The sequence below is a fragment of the Geotrypetes seraphini genome, chromosome 6 (genome assembly GCF_902459505.1).
Source record: "Geotrypetes seraphini chromosome 6, aGeoSer1.1, whole genome shotgun sequence".
In the NCBI taxonomy this organism is placed as follows: Eukaryota; Metazoa; Chordata; class Amphibia; order Gymnophiona; family Dermophiidae; genus Geotrypetes; species Geotrypetes seraphini.
The window spans coordinates 59,098,540-59,117,882 of NC_047089.1; the positions used below are offsets into that span (position 1 = coordinate 59,098,540).

Genomic DNA, 19,343 nt, shown 5'->3' on the forward strand with positions numbered 1-19,343 from the left:
TCTTTGCACCAGTAGAGGTCTGGACCTTTCATCAGTTGTCTAATTGAAACTTCCACATCTCATAATCCCGCTCTTTGTTGGATTTAGGACCACAGCTGTCACTGATAAGAAAAGGGATGATTTTGGAAAGGGACATTGGAGATATGCAGTCTACTGAGCAGTGGGTGGGGGGCAGATTGTAATGATAGGAGAGAGGAGACAAGTACCAAGTCAAGGAATAAGACAAGGGACAAGAGATATGGGAGAGAGGGCGGATAGACACAAAGGGAAGCAGAGAGTGGACTTGAAATAGGAGAGCTAGAAAGAAGGGGGGGGGAATGAGAGAGACAAGAGATATGGGACAAAGGAATGAATGCGGGGTGGGGGAAGAAAGATGGAAACAAGGTTTGGGAGGAGAGGCAGAGGGACATCTTTCATCCTTGCTAGGGTTCCTCTCTCTTCAGTGTGGATCCTCCTCTCCCAGCTGTCCACTGCTCCTTTGCCAGGGTCACCTTAGATGTAAATTCAGAGCAGAGTATTCCACCTGTAAAAATGTTGCCGATCCAAAGTACAGAATTGGTGGTCATGAACGCTGCTATTTGTAAGGTGAGCCTTCTGGAAAGTCCAGGGCTCCAGTAGACAATAGCATGTCATCCTGTTCTAACCAGACACCAAGAAGCTTAGTGCCTTTAGAAAAGTGCCAATCTGTAGTTTCAAATAAGAACATTTTAATCATATCTCAAGAGCAGCTGCTGAAGGACCAGGAATCTTCCCCCCCATATTGTTGGCTTAACCAGCCAGTGACTGTGGCTCCTTGAACATGCTCATTGCTTGATTAAGATTTTGCAGCCCTTAAAAGAAACAGCCTAGTTTGACATTTAAGGAGCTTTGTGCTAAAGGTGGGTTATACAAGTTTACCAGAACAAGATAAAACTGATATTAAACTCTGTGTCGTTCTTAGACGCTAGACCTACTTTTCCATAGCACCAAGACATTTTGGGAGTTATTTAAGAAACAGGGCATCTACAGGTAATGTAAAAAAGCACTTGTTTTGTAAAGGCAATATACAGTAGATAGCCATGGGTCTTTCTGAAATATATCTAAGAACTTATATCTAACTGCACACAAATTCATACTTGCTGTAAAGATGCAAAACTGTATGTGTGCTCTATGCATGTTTAAGTGTATTTTACAGCCTCAGCTGCACCCCTGGGAACACTTACATCAAGATTGAAAATATAGCACCTACTTTTGCACATGCACTGACTTTTTATTTGTATATGTCCTGAACAATTTGATAATAGCCATTTTCCTCTCTCTGAATGGGTTTTTTTTTTTTTTTTTTTTCTAAATAGGGAGAGGAGTTTCAGCTCTGACTAGAGCAGTAGTCGCAAACTCGCAGCCCGGGGGCCACATGTGGCCCACCAGGTACTATTTTGAGGCCCTCAGTATGTTTATCACAATCAGAAAAGTAAAATAAAACAGTTTCTTGATCAAATGTCTCTTTAGCTATAAATTACAATATTATTATTATTATTAAGACTTAGCTAAAAGGAAAGATATATAAACTATGAAGAGTTTTACCTCATGCAAAATTGTAATTTCTTTAATAAGACAATAACTATTTCTTCTGAGGCCCTCCTAGTACCTACAAATCCAAAATGTGGTCCTGCAAAGGGTTTGAGTTTGAGACCACTGGATTAGAGGGTAGTTGCCAGACATCATTACTCTACAAAGCTGAAGTATAAAGACAGCGGAAGACATGGGCTCTTTTCTTCCACATCCAATCCAGATTTACCAAAATTTTTCCCCAAATGATTGTTCTTAAAATAGCTGGACTGCAACACACCAACAGGGCAAGATAACTTAACATTATTTTATTTGTCACACTTCTAGAAGTAATCAAGGCACCGTACAAGTAACCAAAACAGTAAAAACAAAATCCACACACACCTCACACATTTAGAAAGCAAACTAGCCCTTGTCCATTTAAGTTTACTTTCATCTCCTGGCTGAATGAAAATAGTGATTTCTTAAAGTCCCTTAACACCACAGCTGTAAAATATACTCTGGCTGGGTCCTTTGGGGACGACAGCCACTTGTCATAACATATTATAGTCAATAAATCATGGAAAATTAAATTGGACAAATAAACAGATTTGGCATTAAACTGGTACCATGTTGAAACGTTTTCAAAATCTCAACATTACACACATGATGACATGAAATGTGGTTTCTGTAGACTTGATAAAAAAGCTCCCATACAGGGTCACTGAAACGTAAACTGAAAGAATACAGGTGCAGGATGCTTTCATTGTTTCTCGCAGGCAACATACAGATTGCCATGTCAAAAACACAAGTTTCTCTTAACTTCTTGGAAATAGGGCTGGGATATCACACCATCAGCCCTCAATAAGAACTACCAGGGGATTTCTTTCCCTATTTTGAATCCCCTCCCCTCAAAAATATCTAGTCTGGTCACTGCAGCGATGTTTCTGAATTGGGAACTATGCTACTGGACTCCCTCCGCTAGGTACAATTACCTCTCTGTGGAGGCTATTTATGCTGCCTCTGCAGCCTCCCCAATCCCAATAAGGCCTAGCATAAGGACCCAACTGGGGATGCTTCATACAGCAGTACGACCAAACCCATTGAGCCAGTTCTCAAAGTCTAAGGGCTCCTTTTACAAAGATACGCTAAGCGTTTTAGCACGCGCTAAGCACACACTAAACGCTAACACATGCACGTTAGTCTATGCACTAAAATGTCTAATGCATCTTTGTAAAACAGGGGGGTAAGTGTTTCTCATTTAAATTTCGGATGACATCATGGGAAGAATTCTATAAATAGTGCTCAAAATTAGGCACCACAAAGATCCGCACTAAGACATGCACATTTTGCAGTGTACTAGCTAAGTGCAGACTTTGCGTACCAGCATTTACACCTGCCATAATCTGGTGTAAATACTGGCACCCAATTTATGGCAGATAGATGCACAGTTGATAGTATTCCATAACACGGTGTCTAACCTCTGGGAAAGCCCCTTGATTCCGGAGGCTGTGATAGGAATGTGATAGGAATGCGCTTCCGGAGGTTGTGATAGGACAGAGTACACTAAGGGGTTTCAAAGAAGGATTGGATAAATTCCTGAAGGATATGGGGATTGAGGGATACAGATAGAGGTAGGGATAGGTTATGAAAGGGTACAGATAGAAGGATAAAGGGGATTAAAAGAAGTTGCCTCCGCTGGGTCAGACCAAAAGGTCCATCGCGCCCAGCAGCCCGCTCCCGCGGCGGCCCATCAGGTCCATGACCTGTAAGGTGATCCTTGTCCAAACCCTATGTTCTTATGATTCACCCATGCCCCCCTTCCATGGCCATAACCCTTGAGCTGTACGCTGTAAAATTTAGGCATGAGTGCCAATTAACACCAATTACTGATTGTTAACAGTTCATTAATTCCTTTGGTCACAGATGTCTAAACAAGCACAACTGCCAGAGGGCATAGACATGGGCAGAACATGAAGAGGTGTGTGCAGGCTGCCACTACAGAATACCATTATGCATAGCCCTGCCGCATTTGGGCACCTGCAGTTACACCAGAGTGCCCATATTCTGTTATAGAACAAGGGTTTCATTGTGTGGTATCAGGGTAGCTAAAAGGAGGTGCCCACCTTATAGAATTTCTGCCATAGTGTCAAACACAGGATTGTGGGGACATGATTAGGGTACTCCAAAGAAGGTCCCTACTATACAAGCAATAATATTTTACCCATCTATGTATGTATAGATTATACTTTTGGTTCAGAAGCAGAGAAAAACTAATAGAATTTGAGGTATTTGGTGTGTCTATTATACCTTATATGTCTAAAAATATTTACTGTATATATTCAGTAGCACTCCTTTATGTAGCAATAATTTGAAACATTTATATTTGACGTTTCAAATTAGTCCCTCAACTTTCTGCTCAATTCTGGGCTCAGAGTATGTAAGAGCTGCTGCTTATTTGGAGATAAATAATGTATATTCTTTCTGCATGCAGCTACCCTTATTTAAATTTCAGAACACCATAGGAGCCAACTTTTCACAATGATTGGGGGTGCTGAACCTATCACAAATAACCCATACTTGGACAAAGTGAAAGCATTTTATCAATATTGGGGGTGCTCAAGCACCCATAAAACTGGCTCCAATATACAGCACCATATTTGAATCACCATAAATATACAGAATTCATAAGACAGACTTCATCATTTGTTCCAGATTGGGAGCTTGCAGAATTTCTGCAGCTCGATCATTTTAGCATGCAATATCGTCCCCTACAAAGGCTCTTGGTGCTCCCTTGGACGCTGGTATTCTCATGTATCCTTGTTCACTTTTCCATGAGAAACATCACGAGCCAGTGATCTGAAACGTACAACAGGGAATATAACCAATGTAGGTTTTTATGAAGATCCAGAACTCTGGCTGTGCACACTTCTCTGGGAATGCCCGATTGGCACTCAATGCACTATCAGCTCAAGTACATGCTTGAACTAAGCACACCACTATAATTGTTATGGTCCTTCCTGCACAACCACTCACAGCATACAGTACTTGCTCTAAAAGATGTGTGTAGGCAGCTCTGACAAGTCTATTATGCCAAAACACACTCAATTTTTAAATTAAACTCGTGCCCTTGACCCTATGCTTTGTGTCATGAGATATCCAGATATTAGAATGAAACACTGGAACAGATTCATTTGCAGCTAATAAGCAAAGCAAAACCTCTCTTGTCCAAAAGCTTTCTCAGACTGCTTTGTATTGTAACTGCTATTTAAAAGGAGGGTAATCTGGCAAAGTCCTCAACTCTGTGTAATAAACAAATTTGGATAAAAGCGCAAGCCTTCTACGGAGTCATCTCTGCAGAGGTGTCCCATCTTTTCAGCCAGCAGCAGCCTAAAGAAAGCAATGGATACTGATGAGATTTCAACAGCAAGGCATGGACACAAGACAGCATGAACAAATAGAAACCTAAGAAATTACCTTTCTTTGGCCAAAAGAACAGACATTCCCACAAGCTTGGCAAACTCTTCTGATGTAAGAGAACCTTTCTCAGATACCTGTCACAGAACACAATAGTCTGTTACTATGCAGTGAAAGGACCAGCGAATGACTTTTTGCAGGAATCTAATTCCATATCACTATAAAAAGTAACCAGATGTAAGAGGTATGGATCCACACCAGAAGAAGATATGAACAGAAGATCCACGGATCATCAACACGAAGGCTGATGACAAAAAGACAGGTCCATTTTCCAAAATAATCTTTATCAGGAGTAATTGTAAGAACTTTGGTTTACGAGCATAATTCGTTCCAGAAGCATGCTCGTAAACCAAATTACTCGTATATCAAAGTGAGTTTCCCCATAGGATTAGTTCCACTTCCTCCCCCCCGCGGCCACCGGTGCTGCTCCCCCCCATCCCTGAGACCACTGGTGTGCTTCCACACCACCCCCCTGCTCGCAAATGCCACCCCTCCCCCCCCCTGCGAACCGGCATCATCCCCTCTTGCAAACGCCCGCCCGCCCAAACTGAAGCCTTACCCCCAACTGGCACCAGCACAAAACAACAAAAGGTGCCGGTGCCGGAAGATCGTGCTGCTTGCCGGACTGTGCCTTGAGCATCTGCACATGCTCAAGGCCTTCTGGCTCCATACAATACAACAGTTATTTATATACTACAAATACCTCATCAAATTAATTGTGGTTTAACATTAAAAGAAGTAGAGACAATGTCCAGAATTACAATCTTAAAATCAACATTGAATTTACTGCTCCTTTATCACATGTTCATTAAACAAATAAGTTTTTAAAGCCTTCTTAAAACTTTTATAATTATTCTCTGAAGTCAAATAGTCTGATTAATTTTTCCAAAGTTTTGCAGCTGTAGACGTAAACAATCTGGTATACTTTATTCCTCTAACCTCTGGAAATCAAAATGTAGAATTCTGTCTTAAGCCATACAATCATACTTCAGAATAGCATGGCAAGAGACATAAGGAGAAATTAGGTTCTTACCTGCTAATTTACTTTCTTTTAGCTTCTCCAGACCAGTAGAGGTTAACTTTACGAATGGGTATATATCTAATCATGACCAGCAGGTGGAGACTGAAAACAAAACTTTGGGACAGTATATCCTAGCCCCTCCTCTCTATTTCCCTCAGTCTGCCGAATAGCCAAGCAGAACCAAGAACTGGAAAACAACAGAGAGAAAAAACAATACTCCGAAAGGAGTAACAAATAACATACCCAAAATGCTGTTGGAAAATGCAGAGGAGAAATTCCCGAAGGAAGAATGTCCCCACAGCTCGCCAGATAAGCCAGCCGAGCCACAGCCGCTGTTCTTCAATTCTCCCCGGCCCTAGAAAAATACTAGAACCCGCAGCAAAAACCAAAAACTGCCCGCGCAACAGCCCCAACAACAACAACAACAGACAGGGTGGGGACCTCTACTGGTCTGGAGAAGCTAAAAGAAAGTAAATTAGCAGGTAAGAACCTAATTTCTCCTTCTTTAGCACTCTCCAGACCAGTAGAGGTTAACTTTACGAATGGGACGTACCAAAGCAGTCCCTCTCACGGGCGGGACCCCCGAAGGGCCGATACCAATACACGCTCACCGAACACCGCGTCCCGACGCGCCTGCACATCAACCCGATAATGACGAACAAAGGAATGCAAGGAAGACCAAACCGCAGCCTTACAAATATCCACTGGAGGCACGAGCGACGACTCAGCCCAAGAAGCCGCCTGACCCCGAGTGGAATGAGCCTTGAGAAACTCCGGAACAGGCTGCTGTTTCAGAAGATAAGCGGAAGCAATCGTCTCCTTGATCCAGCGCGCAATAGTAGCCTTAGAAGCGCCAGCTCCCCGACGAGGACCCGCCAGGAGGACAAAGAGATGATCGGACTTCCGGAATTCCTGGGTCCGCTGCACATAAGAGCGAAGGACCCGACCGACATCCAACTTGCGCAGCTGCCGTTGCTCAGAAGAGCCCTCCCGACCACCCAAGACCGGGAGAACCACCGATTGATTGACATGAAAAGGAGAAACAACCTTCGGCAGAAAGGAAGGAACAGGCCGCAAGACGACCCGCTCCCTAGAAAACTCCAAGAAGGGAGCCCTACAAGAGAAACCCTGCAGCTCAGAAACACGCCTAGCAGAAGTAATGGCCACCAAAAAGACCGCCTTCAAAGTAAGGTCCTTCAAAGAACAGACGTCCAAGGGCTCGAAAGGCGGACGCACCAAAACAGAGAGAACCAGATTAAGATCCCAAGAGGGAACCGAGGGCCGTAGGGGAGGCCTAAGCAACTTGGCCGCCCGCAAAAACCGAATCACATCAGGAAGAGCCGATAAACGCTGACCTGACACCAACCCTCGAAAAGCCGACAGGGCCGCAAGATGAACCCGGAGAGAAGACCAAGCCAGGCCTCTATCCAGGCCATCCTGCAAGAACTCTAGAATGTTAGGCAGAGAAGCGCGAAAAGAGGTCACTCCCCGCGCCCGACACCATTCCTCAAAGAGACGCCAAACCCGCACATAAGCCCGAGAGGTAGAAAGCCTCCGGGACCCCAACAGTGTAGAGATCACCTTGTCTGAATATCCCTTCTTGCTAAGGCGACCCCTTTCAAGAGCCACGCCGTAAGACAGAAGGGAGACGGGTCGAACATGGGAATGGGACCCTGCATCAGAAGGTCGTCCGAGAGAGGCAGAGGAAGAGGATCCGCTACCAGGTGCCTCACCAGATCCGCATACCACGGACGGCGAGGCCAATCCGGCGCCACCAGCACCACCAAACCCGGATGGTGAACAATGCGAAGAAGCACTCTGCCCACCAGCGGCCAAGGAGGGAACACATACAACAGCCCCTCCGTTGGCCACTGCTGGACCAGAGCATCCAGACCCTCGGCCAGACCGTCCCTGCGACGACTGAAGAAGCGGGGCACTTTGGCGTTGCCACCCGTGGCCATCAGGTCCATCAGGGGCTGCCCCCAAGCCTGCACTATCAACTGAAATGCCTCGGCGCCGAGACACCACTCTCCTGGATCTAGGAAGTGACGACTGAGGAAGTCTGCCTGAACATTTTCTACTCCGGCTATATGAGAGGCCGAGAGGTCCAGCAGATGGGATTCCGCCCAAACCATGAGCAGAGCCGCCTCCTGCGCCACCTGAGTGCTCTTGGTGCCCCCCTGACGATTGACATAAGCCACCGCCGTGGCATTGTCCGACAGCACTCTGACCGACTTGCCCATCAACAGGGAGTGGAAAGCCAACAGCGCCAGACGGACCGCTCTGGTCTCCAACACGTTGATCGACCAGGCGGCCTCCTCCGCGGACCAGGTGCCCTGAGCCGAGTGACCCAAACACTGAGCCCCCCAACCCAAGAGACTCGCATCCGTCAGGAGCACCGTCCACTGCGGGAGATCCAGACCCACCCCCTGAACAAGGTGAGGGGTCTGGAGCCACCAACGCAGACTGCAGCGCGCCAAGCCTCGCAGGGGAACCGGAACATCCATCCCGTGCCTCTGGGGAGACCACCTCCGGAGCAGAGCATACTGGAGAGGACGCATGTGGGCCCGCGCCCACCTCACCACGTCCAGGGACGCCGCCATCGACCCCAAGACCTGGAGGAAATCTCGCGCCCGAGGACACCGGGACGCCAAAAGCAGGCGAATCTGAGATTGCAATTTACTCACCCGGCCCTCTGGGAGGAAGACCCTCCCCAAGGAGGTGTCGAACAGCACCCCTAGGTACTCCAGATGCTGAGCCGGGACCAACCGACTCTTGGAAAGGTTGACCACCCAGCCCAGCGACCGGAGAAACTCCACCACCCGAGCAGTAACCCGGGAGCTTTCCTGCAACGACTTTGCCCGAATTAACCAGTCGTCCAGGTAGGGGTGTACCAGGATGCCCTCCGACCGCAAGGCTGCCGCGACGACCACCATCACCTTGGTGAACGTCCGAGGAGCCGTGGCCAGCCCAAAGGGAAGCGCACAGAACTGAAAGTGCCGACCCAAGATCGCAAAGCGCAGGAAACGCTGATGAGAGGCCCGAATGGGAACATGCAAGTAGGCCTCCGTCAGATCGAGAGAAGTGAGAAACTCCCCCGGCTGAACCGCCAGAATGACCGACCGCAGAGTTTCCATACGGAAAGAGGGAATCTTGAGAGCCCTGTTGACCCCTTTTAAATCGAGGATGGGCCGAAAGGTCCCCTCCTTTTTGGGCACCACAAAGTAAATGGAGTACCTGCCCGTGCCCCACTCCGGAGGGGGCACCGGAACAACTGCCCTGAGATCTAGCAAGCGCTGAAGGGTCTGGCGAAAAGCCTGCGTCTTCCCCGGAGTCTGACACGGAGAAGCGAGGAAAAAATCCGGCAGAGAGCGGGCGAACTCCAGGGCATAACCGTCCCGCACCACCTCCAGGACCCACCGATCGGACGTGATCTCGGCCCATTTGGGGAAAAATTCGCGCAGCTGAGCCCCCACCGGAACCAAAGGGGGCGCCGGCAAGGCGTCATTGTGCAGGACGGGAAGCGGGGGAACCGGCGGAGGGATTCCCTGCCCCCCGACGGGCCCCCCGAAAGGGCTGCATGCGCTGGAAGAACCGACCCCGGGAAAATCCCGGAGACTGAAAAGAAGCAGCCCCACGCCCAGGGCGATACTTGCGAAAATCCCGCAAACGCCCCCTGGCCGCACCCCCCCGAGACGTCGGGCGGGCACGGTCCTCCGGCAGACGGGGAACTTTCGAGTCCGACAGAGTCTGAATCAACTTATCCAAGTCCTCTCCAAACAAAAACGACCCCCGAAAGGGAAATTTAGTAAGCTTAGCTTTGGACGCAGCATCCGCCGCCCAAGCGCGCAGCCACAACACACGCCTTGCGGCCACGCCAAAAGCCATAGACTTAGCCGATATCCGCACCAAGTCATATAGAGCATATGAGAGGAATGAGGCCGCCATCTCAATCTTCGCAACCTCCTGATCCACCAGAGACCAGTCGTCAGACTCTCGATCCAAGACCCGCTCCGCCCACCGAAAAACGGCGCGAGCGACCAGTCCCCCACAAATAGCCGCCTGGACCCCAAAGGCAGAGACCTGAAAATTTTGCTTAAGGATGCTCTCCAATTTGCGCTCCTCAGGGTCCCGCAAGGCAGAACCGCCCTCAACAGGCACGGTATGCCGCTTGGAAATTGCCGAGACCACCGCATCCACGACTGGCGAAGCTAACGTAGCCCGATCCCCTTCAGGAATGGGATACAGGCGAGCCATGCTGCGCGCCAGCCGAAACGGCGTCTCCGGCGTTTTCCACTGCTCCAGAATAATATCCCGAATATCCTGATGCATAGGAAAAGAGCGGGAAACGGAACGGATCCCCCGTAACAGGGGGTCCCCCACACGCGGAGTCTCCGGCGGCGCGTCCTCAAAACGCAAAACCGAAGAAACCTGTTGAATAAGGTCAGGCAGCTCATCTTTCTGAAAAAGGCGCACCACGGACGCCTCGTCACTGGAGAACGGGAAATCCGACAACCCGCCGCCAGCTTCCGTCCCCTCCAGAGAGTCCTGGAACTCCTCAGAAGGGTCCAGGTCCTCCTCCAGACCGACCCGTTCCTCCGACCACAAATTCTCGTCCCACGACACCCGCGGACGCTTGGACAAGGGAGGCGGCGGAGGGGACGTCACGCCAGACGAAAGAGGCAAAGCCGCAGGGAGCGCGGAGGAAAACCCACCCCCCGAAACCCCCTGGGCGCAACCGGGACCCCCAGCTGCCTGAAAATAGGCTCTGCATAAAGAAAAGAAAAATTCAGGAGAAAAACCCCCCGAGGGTCCCAAGGGACTCCCTGCCACAGCAGGGGACCCAGCAGAACCTTGCCCCTGCATAGTCAAAACAGGGGGAAGGTCACCTGAGGTGGAAGACAAAATGGAGGGGCCAGACAGAGAAGATGGCGGTTTTCCCGCCAAAAAAGCTCCCTCCATAGCCTGAAGCGGCTGAGAAACCTGAATAGTCTCAGCCGCTAAAGCAGGCAAGCCGGCATCAGCTGTCAAAAAATCAGCTGAGAGGGAATCCTTCGGGGAATCCCTCCGTGGGCGGTTGTGGAAGACCGGGCTTCCCCACTGCTCCAAGCCGACTCGCGAGGCACCATCGGCGGGGAGCTCTGGGCGCCTGCAGCCGCTGCCGACGGAGCTCCACCACCTCACCGACCCAAACCGCCGAGTTCAGGCCGGCCGCGAGTGCCTCGCGGCTGGACTAAAATTGTGTCCTACTCCCCCGGAGAAGGGCACAATTGCTCCATACGCGACCTAGCTATAAAAAAAGTGCTGGTTACATGAAAAAATACAGTAAAATACAGTTTTCTTAAAGGGAAACAACCCTTCAGACCAGCACTACCTCAGGATTTTTTTTTTTTTTTTTTTTTTTACAGAACAGACTCCACAGGCTCTCGAAGCAATATGCCTTGCTTGACTTAGGGGGCAAGGCTTACTGCTGAGGCTCCTCTAAAAAAATGTGGGGAGGTGGAGGAAGTGGGGGGAGGGACCCCGCTCGTGACCCGCCGGGTTTGACACCCCCGAGGTCGGACGAACCCCCAAACAGAGTCCGTCCAAGCTCCGTCCGGCTAAAAACAGGGACAATAAACCCCCTAAACAAATTCCAACAGCCCTACCAAGGGAGATGGGTACAGATCACTCAACACCTGCTGGAGACTGAAAGAAGACTGAGGGAAATAGAGAGGAGGGGCTAGGATATACTGTCCCAAAGTTTTGTTTTCAGTCTCCACCTGCTGGTCATGATTAGATATATACCCATTCGTAAAGTTAACCTCTACTGGTCTGGAGAGTGCTAAAGAAGATGGTACTTCTCCTTGTTATATTTTAATCATCATACAAAAATCTTTAAACCATATTCTGGCTTCTATAGGAAGCCAATGGAGCTTCATCAAATAGGGTATAATTCTATCTCCTTTTTTCAATCTAAAAATCAACCAAATTGCAATATTTAATTAAAATAGATTTTGGACAATTCAAATAAATGATGTTACAATAATCAATCATTGACAAAAACATAGATTAGACTAACAGTTGAAAATAATGTTGATCAAAGTATACTTTCTAATTCTCCTCAACTTCCAGAACTCGAAAGATTTTTTTATCAGTAAACTGACATGAGGTTCCAATGATAATTACTATACCAAAAATCTTAATTGCTATATTTTACTGGGTAATCCATATTATCAACTAACAAAAGATTATCCTGATGGGAAATTGTGGGAGGATCTGCTATGAACAATTTAGCTTTTTCTTTATTTAATTTCAATTGAAAGTCAACCATCCACCGATCTAATATATTCATGCAATGACTTGCATCTCTCCTTATTTGATTTGTAGTACTTAAAAAGGGAGCAGTATCGTTATATCATCAGCATATATGAATGTAGAATAATTTAACTTCTGTAATTCAAAACCTAAAAGTTGTAAAAATACATTAAAAAGTGAAGGGATTCCATATACTGCTGCCAACTTCCCGACAGCATTGAGTGGATCCTAACTTTATACGATCTGAATAAAAAACCCTGAGACCTTGTTACAATATCCCCCATAATTCCAATATAAATCTAACAATCTTAATAGTAATACATGATCAACCAGATCAAGCGCACTGGAAAGGTCAAACTGTAAGATACTTGAGATCTTACATTATCTATCATTGTTCCTAAGACTGTCTCTGTATTATAACTAGCTCGAAACACAGATTGTGAAGAATGAAAAATATTAAACTTATCTAAATATGATGTAACATGTCCTTCCATAATCTTTATCAAAAATGGTATAGATGCCACTGGTCTATAGTTTGAAATGTGATCTAATTTTCCCTTTGGAACCTTCAATATGTGAACACTGTATAACCATGACCAATGGAGTCTTTACTGAAGGACTATAAAATCAAAGTGAGACTTATATAACATTATGAACTTTGGATTAATCCCTATTCTTTAGAAAATTATCAATTTATAAGTCAGAGTATGGGAGTCATATCCTTTACAGACCTATCCACTGCACTGCTTTATTTTGTGGGTGAACATGTACAGTACTTTAAAGTTATTATATTTAGACAAATATATAATTGATAATTCTATGAAATTATTTTTCTTGTGATATGATTTTTTTATTATATATTTTATGTTATTGTATTTAGTTGTATTCATAATTGTTTAATATTTATTATATTTTGCATACAATTTTTAATAATGTCTTTTACGATTATATATTTATTGATAAATCTGTATTTTGATTCTTATAGCTTCCCTCGACACCAGCAAGGTTATTTTTTTTACCTCAACCTTGATGTTAAATTATGGATCTTCTGTTTCATAACTACAATAAGCAAACATCCACACGCACTTTCATGTTCAGAAGTCAAATTGATTCCAGGCTCATCTGGTCCTGGTTTTCACCATATGGCATGAATGGACTTTTAGCGTGTAGAGAGAAATGGAAAAGGCTGGGACTGGAACAATCTATCTTTAAAAATATTAACCTTATGCTACTCTGATTCACTGAAAACTGTGGAGCTCTTTTTATAAAAAGCTTCTTTCCTTAAATTTAATAACTAACTAAATATAAACCTTCAAACATTAACCCAGCCCAAGTACAGAAAGCCCAAGGAGCTCATTCTCAAAGCACTTAACTCCCTTTTACAAAACCGTAGCGTGGTTTTTAGCGCCGGCCACAGCGGTAACAGCTCCGATGCTCATAGGAATTCTACGAGCATTGGAGCTGTTTTTGGTTTCCAATTCTTTATTCATTTTTTTCATCATAAATCAAGCAAACAATATTACATCAATTTAATTTATACATCACTTGAATTTTTCCCATTATCTTAAAAACATAAATTTACTCCCTCCACCCCCCCATCCCACAGATATTATAATTAAATAATAACATATAAACATTACATTCATATTTATTGATTAAATCCTTAATATAACTATATACCACCCCCTTCCCCTAATTATAAATATACTTTCAGTGTAAAAAGGCGTCTAATCATTACAAAAAGTTATCAATGGTCCCCAAATCTTTTAAAAATTATTATAATTTCCTTTTTGTTGGCATTGGAGCTGTTACTGCAGTGGCTGCTGCTAAAAAACACGCTATGGTTTTGTAAAAAGGAGGGGGGGTTTAGACACACAAAGTACTATAAAAAAACCTATGGTACTTTGTGTGCCTAAGTGCTTTGAAAATAAGCCTCCATGTGGTCTGACACTCAGCACCATCCTCCCCCTGGTGCTCTGTACCAGGAAACAAATCCTTGGAATATAGCAAACCTCCCTCCCTTATGTCACTTGACTAGACAAGGTTGTGCAATTTCTTAGGACAAGCTTCATGCATCCCTCTTGAGGATATGAACATTGTTTATGATGGTTTCTCCTTTTGCATAAAATGTTAGCAGCTTTTTTGTTTTTCCATTCATTGTGAAAATGGAATTGTAAGAGACAGGAACCTAGAATCTTCTGATCTTCAAAGGATAGAAAATGGTGCTAAACCTTAGAGAGGCCAATGGAATACAATGGAATCCTTTTATGGGACTCCCGTAGGGAGCCCCCAGACTCATGGGACTCCCACGGGGATGGAACCGGGGTTCCCGAGGCCTGGAAAAAGAATTAGAAGATAGACAAAAGCAGAAACGGGACCAAGATGATGGAAAAACAAAATTTCCCACCAGTTACAGCAAGGGAGATGTTCATTTTGCGAGGGGGGGGGGCTAAGTTCAAAGTGGGAGGCCCAGTCCCCTCTCATGGTCATGCCACCAATTGTGTTTAGTACAAAATGAAGTACTTGCTGAGTTTGTTTTGGGGTTTCCGGTTCAGTTTTGGCACATTTTTCTTATGCAACCATTATCCTGAAAAGTGCCTCTCTCAATTCTGCTTTAAATGATTTTGGTGCTGTATTGTTTAATTCTTTACTCATTGCTGCATTAAAAACAATTTGCGGATATTGGAAGTTATCTATGCTAGATGGTGGAACCAGATTTGTTTGCCCTACAGATATGAGCTTTAAATTGCCAAAAAATCCAACTCTTATTTCTTTTAACAAGAAATGGTCGACCCTACAGTCACATGACCTAATATCTATTCTAATTCTTTCCAGTAATGTATGCATCTCTTATTTCTGTTCACTGCTATTTGTTTATATTGTATTTTAATAAATTAAGACTTAAAAAAACAATCAAAACTGTCATAAGTAATTGATTTTTATGGGGACGGGCGGAGACAGAGGAGATTCCTCGCAGGGTTGGGTGGGGACGGAGAGGATTCCTCACGGGGATGGAGGGGATTCTGGCGGGGATGGGCAGGATTTCTGTCCCTGCGCTACTCTCTAGCTTCCATGAGTAGGATTTTTTCTTTATATTCTGCAAGCAGGGGCATAGCCTACCTAAAATTTCATCTGTTTCAGTGTGGCTGGCAGGGATTCCCAAGCCCCACCTGCCAAAGACCTCCTCCCCGCTGAAGGAATTGATATTTTGGATGCCCACTAGCTCTGTTCCTAACTGCAGTCCACTCCCTCCTTCGTGCATGCTTAGTTTTCACACATGTGTAAAACTTAGCATACGCGCATGAAGGCTGGTGGTTGATGGCAATGGCTCTTGGACAGTGCCAGCGGCCACTCAACATGCCAATTCATTTGGTGGGAAGGAGGTCTTCAGCTGGCAGGGCTTGGGAATCCCCGCCAGCATAGGTATACCGTTTACCTAGAGGACACCAGGGGGAGCAGAAATTAAAATTGGATTTATTTTAATTGGGGGATGAAAGGAGATGAAATTTTTGGCTCACTCAGTTTGCTCTCATGCCCATCCTAAATCAGCTACCTGGCTACGCTACTGTTTGCAAGCATTCCTTAAAGTACTGTATTACTGGGAAGAATAACCATCTTAACTCTGATTTTGGAAAATACCTTGAATTTGAGACTAATATTGCAAGTAGGAAACAGAAAAAGCACTGCTTCCAATGTCAGAAGGAAATGCTGAACTCTGCTTTTTGCACCTATTGTGTGCCTGATCCCCAGCTGAACTAACCAGCAGAGGAAGGGAGAGGGGAAGTGAAGTTCACGCACCGTCTCGAGAGCCGAAGCCACCATTTCCTCTTCATTGTGAGACTGTAGCTCAATCACCATCACCCCACTGTCAAATATGCGCAACCTGTAACAAACAGCAATATGAGGTAAAAGAAGGGTTTAATTAAAGGCATGTCCTTATAGAATATATACTACTCACATTTAGACCCAAACATGCAAAAACCAAGATTTTACGCTTTACAAGTAAAAGGCAGGGAAAAATTCTTCTGATACAGGAAGTGGAAGTGTGAGTGTGGTTAGTTTCATCTCCCATAGGCATTTTCCTAAATTTATGCAGCCATGAAAGCGTTCGACAAGGTTCCACACGCAAGGCTTCTGAAGAAACTATAAAGCCATGGAATAGAAGGAGATATACTAAGATGGATAGGCAAATGGCTGGAAAATAGATTGCAGAGGGTCCCCTTCCCAACTTAACTCAAGGTAGGGACAAAATACAATTGAACAGAAAATAGGTCACACATTCAATAGACGGCTTCTCGCAAGTGGAGTGAGAGCTCCCCAAAAGGGCTCCCATATCAATCAAAAATGTTGTCCTGCTGCAGAATCATGGTCCACAAATCACCTACGTTCCAAAGAGGCCTGAATGATCATTGTTGATCTCCACCGACTATAGGTCAGGGGGGGTTCACTAGAAAGCCAGCTGGACAGGATCGCCTTTTTACCCAGCAGCATAACTCGTGCAACAAAATATCAAAAGTTTTAAACCTTTTATTTCCTAATAAAGACCCTCTTTTACAAAGCCATGTGGCAAATGCTCCGAAGCCCATTCAATTCTTATAGGCATCAGAGCATTTTTCACACCAGCCTGCACTACTGGCTTTAGTAAAAGAGGGAGAAAAGAAATTTAAAAAATTTAAATTCAGATAACTGAACTATTAGGACAGGCGTTTTCAAAGAAGTCCTAGTATGACCATCATATGTGCTAAAGCACTCCTAAGGCTTTCCTATGTCTAAGCAGCGTCCCATTTATCTATGAAAAGAAGTTCGATTCATTATGTATTCAACTACACACACTCAAGGGCCATTGCAGAAAGCCATGTGGCTTTTAATGAACAATAAAAAAAATTCTGCAGCTATGCAGAAAGCAATGGGCATTTAAATTGCTGCCGCATTAATTAAAAAACATAATAGTAATTCACAGCTCAGTGCAAAATGTTCCTCTTCCTGTCACTGCATGACTAGTGACATCTCCACCCCCCGACACTACCCGATTTCCCTCTCTTCCAAAATTTTAAAAAACGAATCCCTGCAGTCTAATGGCACTACCCTCCCCCCCCTATTACTTAATAAACAATTCTCATTTGATTCTCACCCCTCAATGATTTTCCCTCTTCCAAATTAAAAAAACAACAATCCCTGGTGGCTAGTAGTGCTGCACGATCCGTGAATTCAAATCGATTCACTTTGGTGAATTGATTTGAATCTATTTGTTTTCTTTAAAAAACTTATTCAGTGACCAACCCTCCTCCATGCGTGCCTTCAGGCCACCGCAGTTTTTGATGATTGAAGAATAAAAATTGCACACCAACATTTTCACATATCTCCACTTTGGTTTGTGTGTTTTCGTCTGGATTGTGGAGTGTTTTCCTGCCTGGAGAGTAGGGGGAAACATGCTGGCGAGAACTGGCAGCAGCCATTCAGTGAGCGGTGCAGGACCGGGCGGGAGCTCAAGAAGCTGGCTCCTGCATGCTGGTGCGCTGCAAGATTGTAAGGCGAGAAGGAGGGACGCAGGGCAGGAGCGCAGAAAGTTCGCTCCTGCCCATACACCGCTGGACCACCAGGGATGCGAGAAGAGGTATGTGGGGGGAGGTTTTTAAAAAAAATTGTTAGTATCGGCTGAGACAGGAGGGATCCCTCCTGTCCCGGCCTACCACTAGACTACCAGAGGGGGAAGAGAGTACAGGGCAGGGAAGGGGGATAGGGTGCAGAGCCTGGCAAGTAGTGAGGGGGAGCTGGCTACATAACCTGGTAGGGCAGGGAGGGAAGGTGGCTGGGTTCAGAGCTTTGCAGGGCAGGGAAGGAAGGGGGCTAAGTGCAGAACCTGGCAAGTATGAAGGAGGCTGGGTGCAGAGCCTGGCAGGGAAGGGGCTTAGTGCAGAGCCTGGTAGGGGAGGGCGTGAGGGAGGAGACACTGGGTGTAGATCCTGGCAGGGCATGGCACTTGAATATTAAGCCCCTGTCTTATATTCAAGTCAACCACTTTTCCTCCTTTTGGGGGGGAAAATAGGGGTCTCGACTTATATTCGGGTATATATTGTATTTTTAATGCTGAGGGAAGGCAGTCACTTATCAGGGACTGTGGCCAATATAGAAAGGTGAGGATAAATGGGGAATTGGGGCTGGGGGAGGAAAAGCTTAGCTTTCTTGCCCCAATGGTGAGCAAATCAACCCTTCTATGCGCCACCTCAGGCCTGGTGATAATTTTCTCACATTGTGCTTGCTTAAATCTTCTCTGCATCAGGGCTGAATAGCCAATAGCTAGCTTTATATTTATTTTGATGTACTCTGTGCCGTCTAGCACGAAAGCTAACTCCTGCACCCAACCTTTCTGCACTGTTTGGCAGGTACTGTGCATACCCTACTCCTTGTTAACCATGTGCTGCTGCCTGTGGTAACTTTCTGCATTGACCCCCAAACATAGAAATAGGGGGGGGAAACAGGGACAATATCTAAAAGTTACATACTTTGATTTAGGTTGAAAGAGGATCAGTTTTTGTGTTCAAATGCCCTTATTGCTGTTTCTAATTTTTAATGAATTTACACATGACTACATAAATTTAGGAAAATGCCAAACGGAGAGGAAACTAACAAAAAAAAGAAGCAGCATAATTAATACAATTTGTTATTGCAACTAGCCCACATCAAGAGAAGAGACATCTATACAGAAGGAAATTAAACACAAAGTACACAAATGTTAACTCTGAAGAGGTAGCCAAACCAATTACACTGGCACGAACTAAGATGTAACTGCGCAAGTGAGAAGTCCTCAAAGGCCTTTAAGGACTTCTCACTTGTGCAGAGTTACATCTTAGTTTGTTTTTAGTTCTTAATCCACAAGCTTCTGTATCAGGACCTTAGGAACCCCTGATGAAGACAGTATCTTTTGAGTAAGTGGGAGTTAAATAAATTGGAAACTGGCCATAGCCCATTAGAGTGGGCAGATTTGATGGGCTATGGCCCTTTTCTGCCGTCATTTTCTATG

The 19,343-nt window shown here is 45.4% G+C and overlaps 1 protein-coding gene across 1 annotated transcript in view; it reads right to left on the reverse strand.

Annotated features, from left to right (window-relative positions):
- Positions 1-4,024: 4,024 nt before the first annotated feature.
- Positions 4,025-19,343, reverse strand: part of VPS36 (vacuolar protein sorting 36 homolog) — a 70,510-nt gene continuing 55,191 nt past the window's right edge. The window contains exons 12-14 of the mRNA XM_033948876.1: positions 16,121-16,205; positions 5,005-5,081; positions 4,025-4,917 (exon numbers count right to left, since the gene is read on the reverse strand). Coding sequence (XP_033804767.1) covers positions 4,824-4,917; positions 5,005-5,081; positions 16,121-16,205 — 256 coding nt within the window. The 3' untranslated portion in view covers positions 4,025-4,823. The remainder of the gene's footprint in view (positions 4,918-5,004; positions 5,082-16,120; positions 16,206-19,343) is intronic.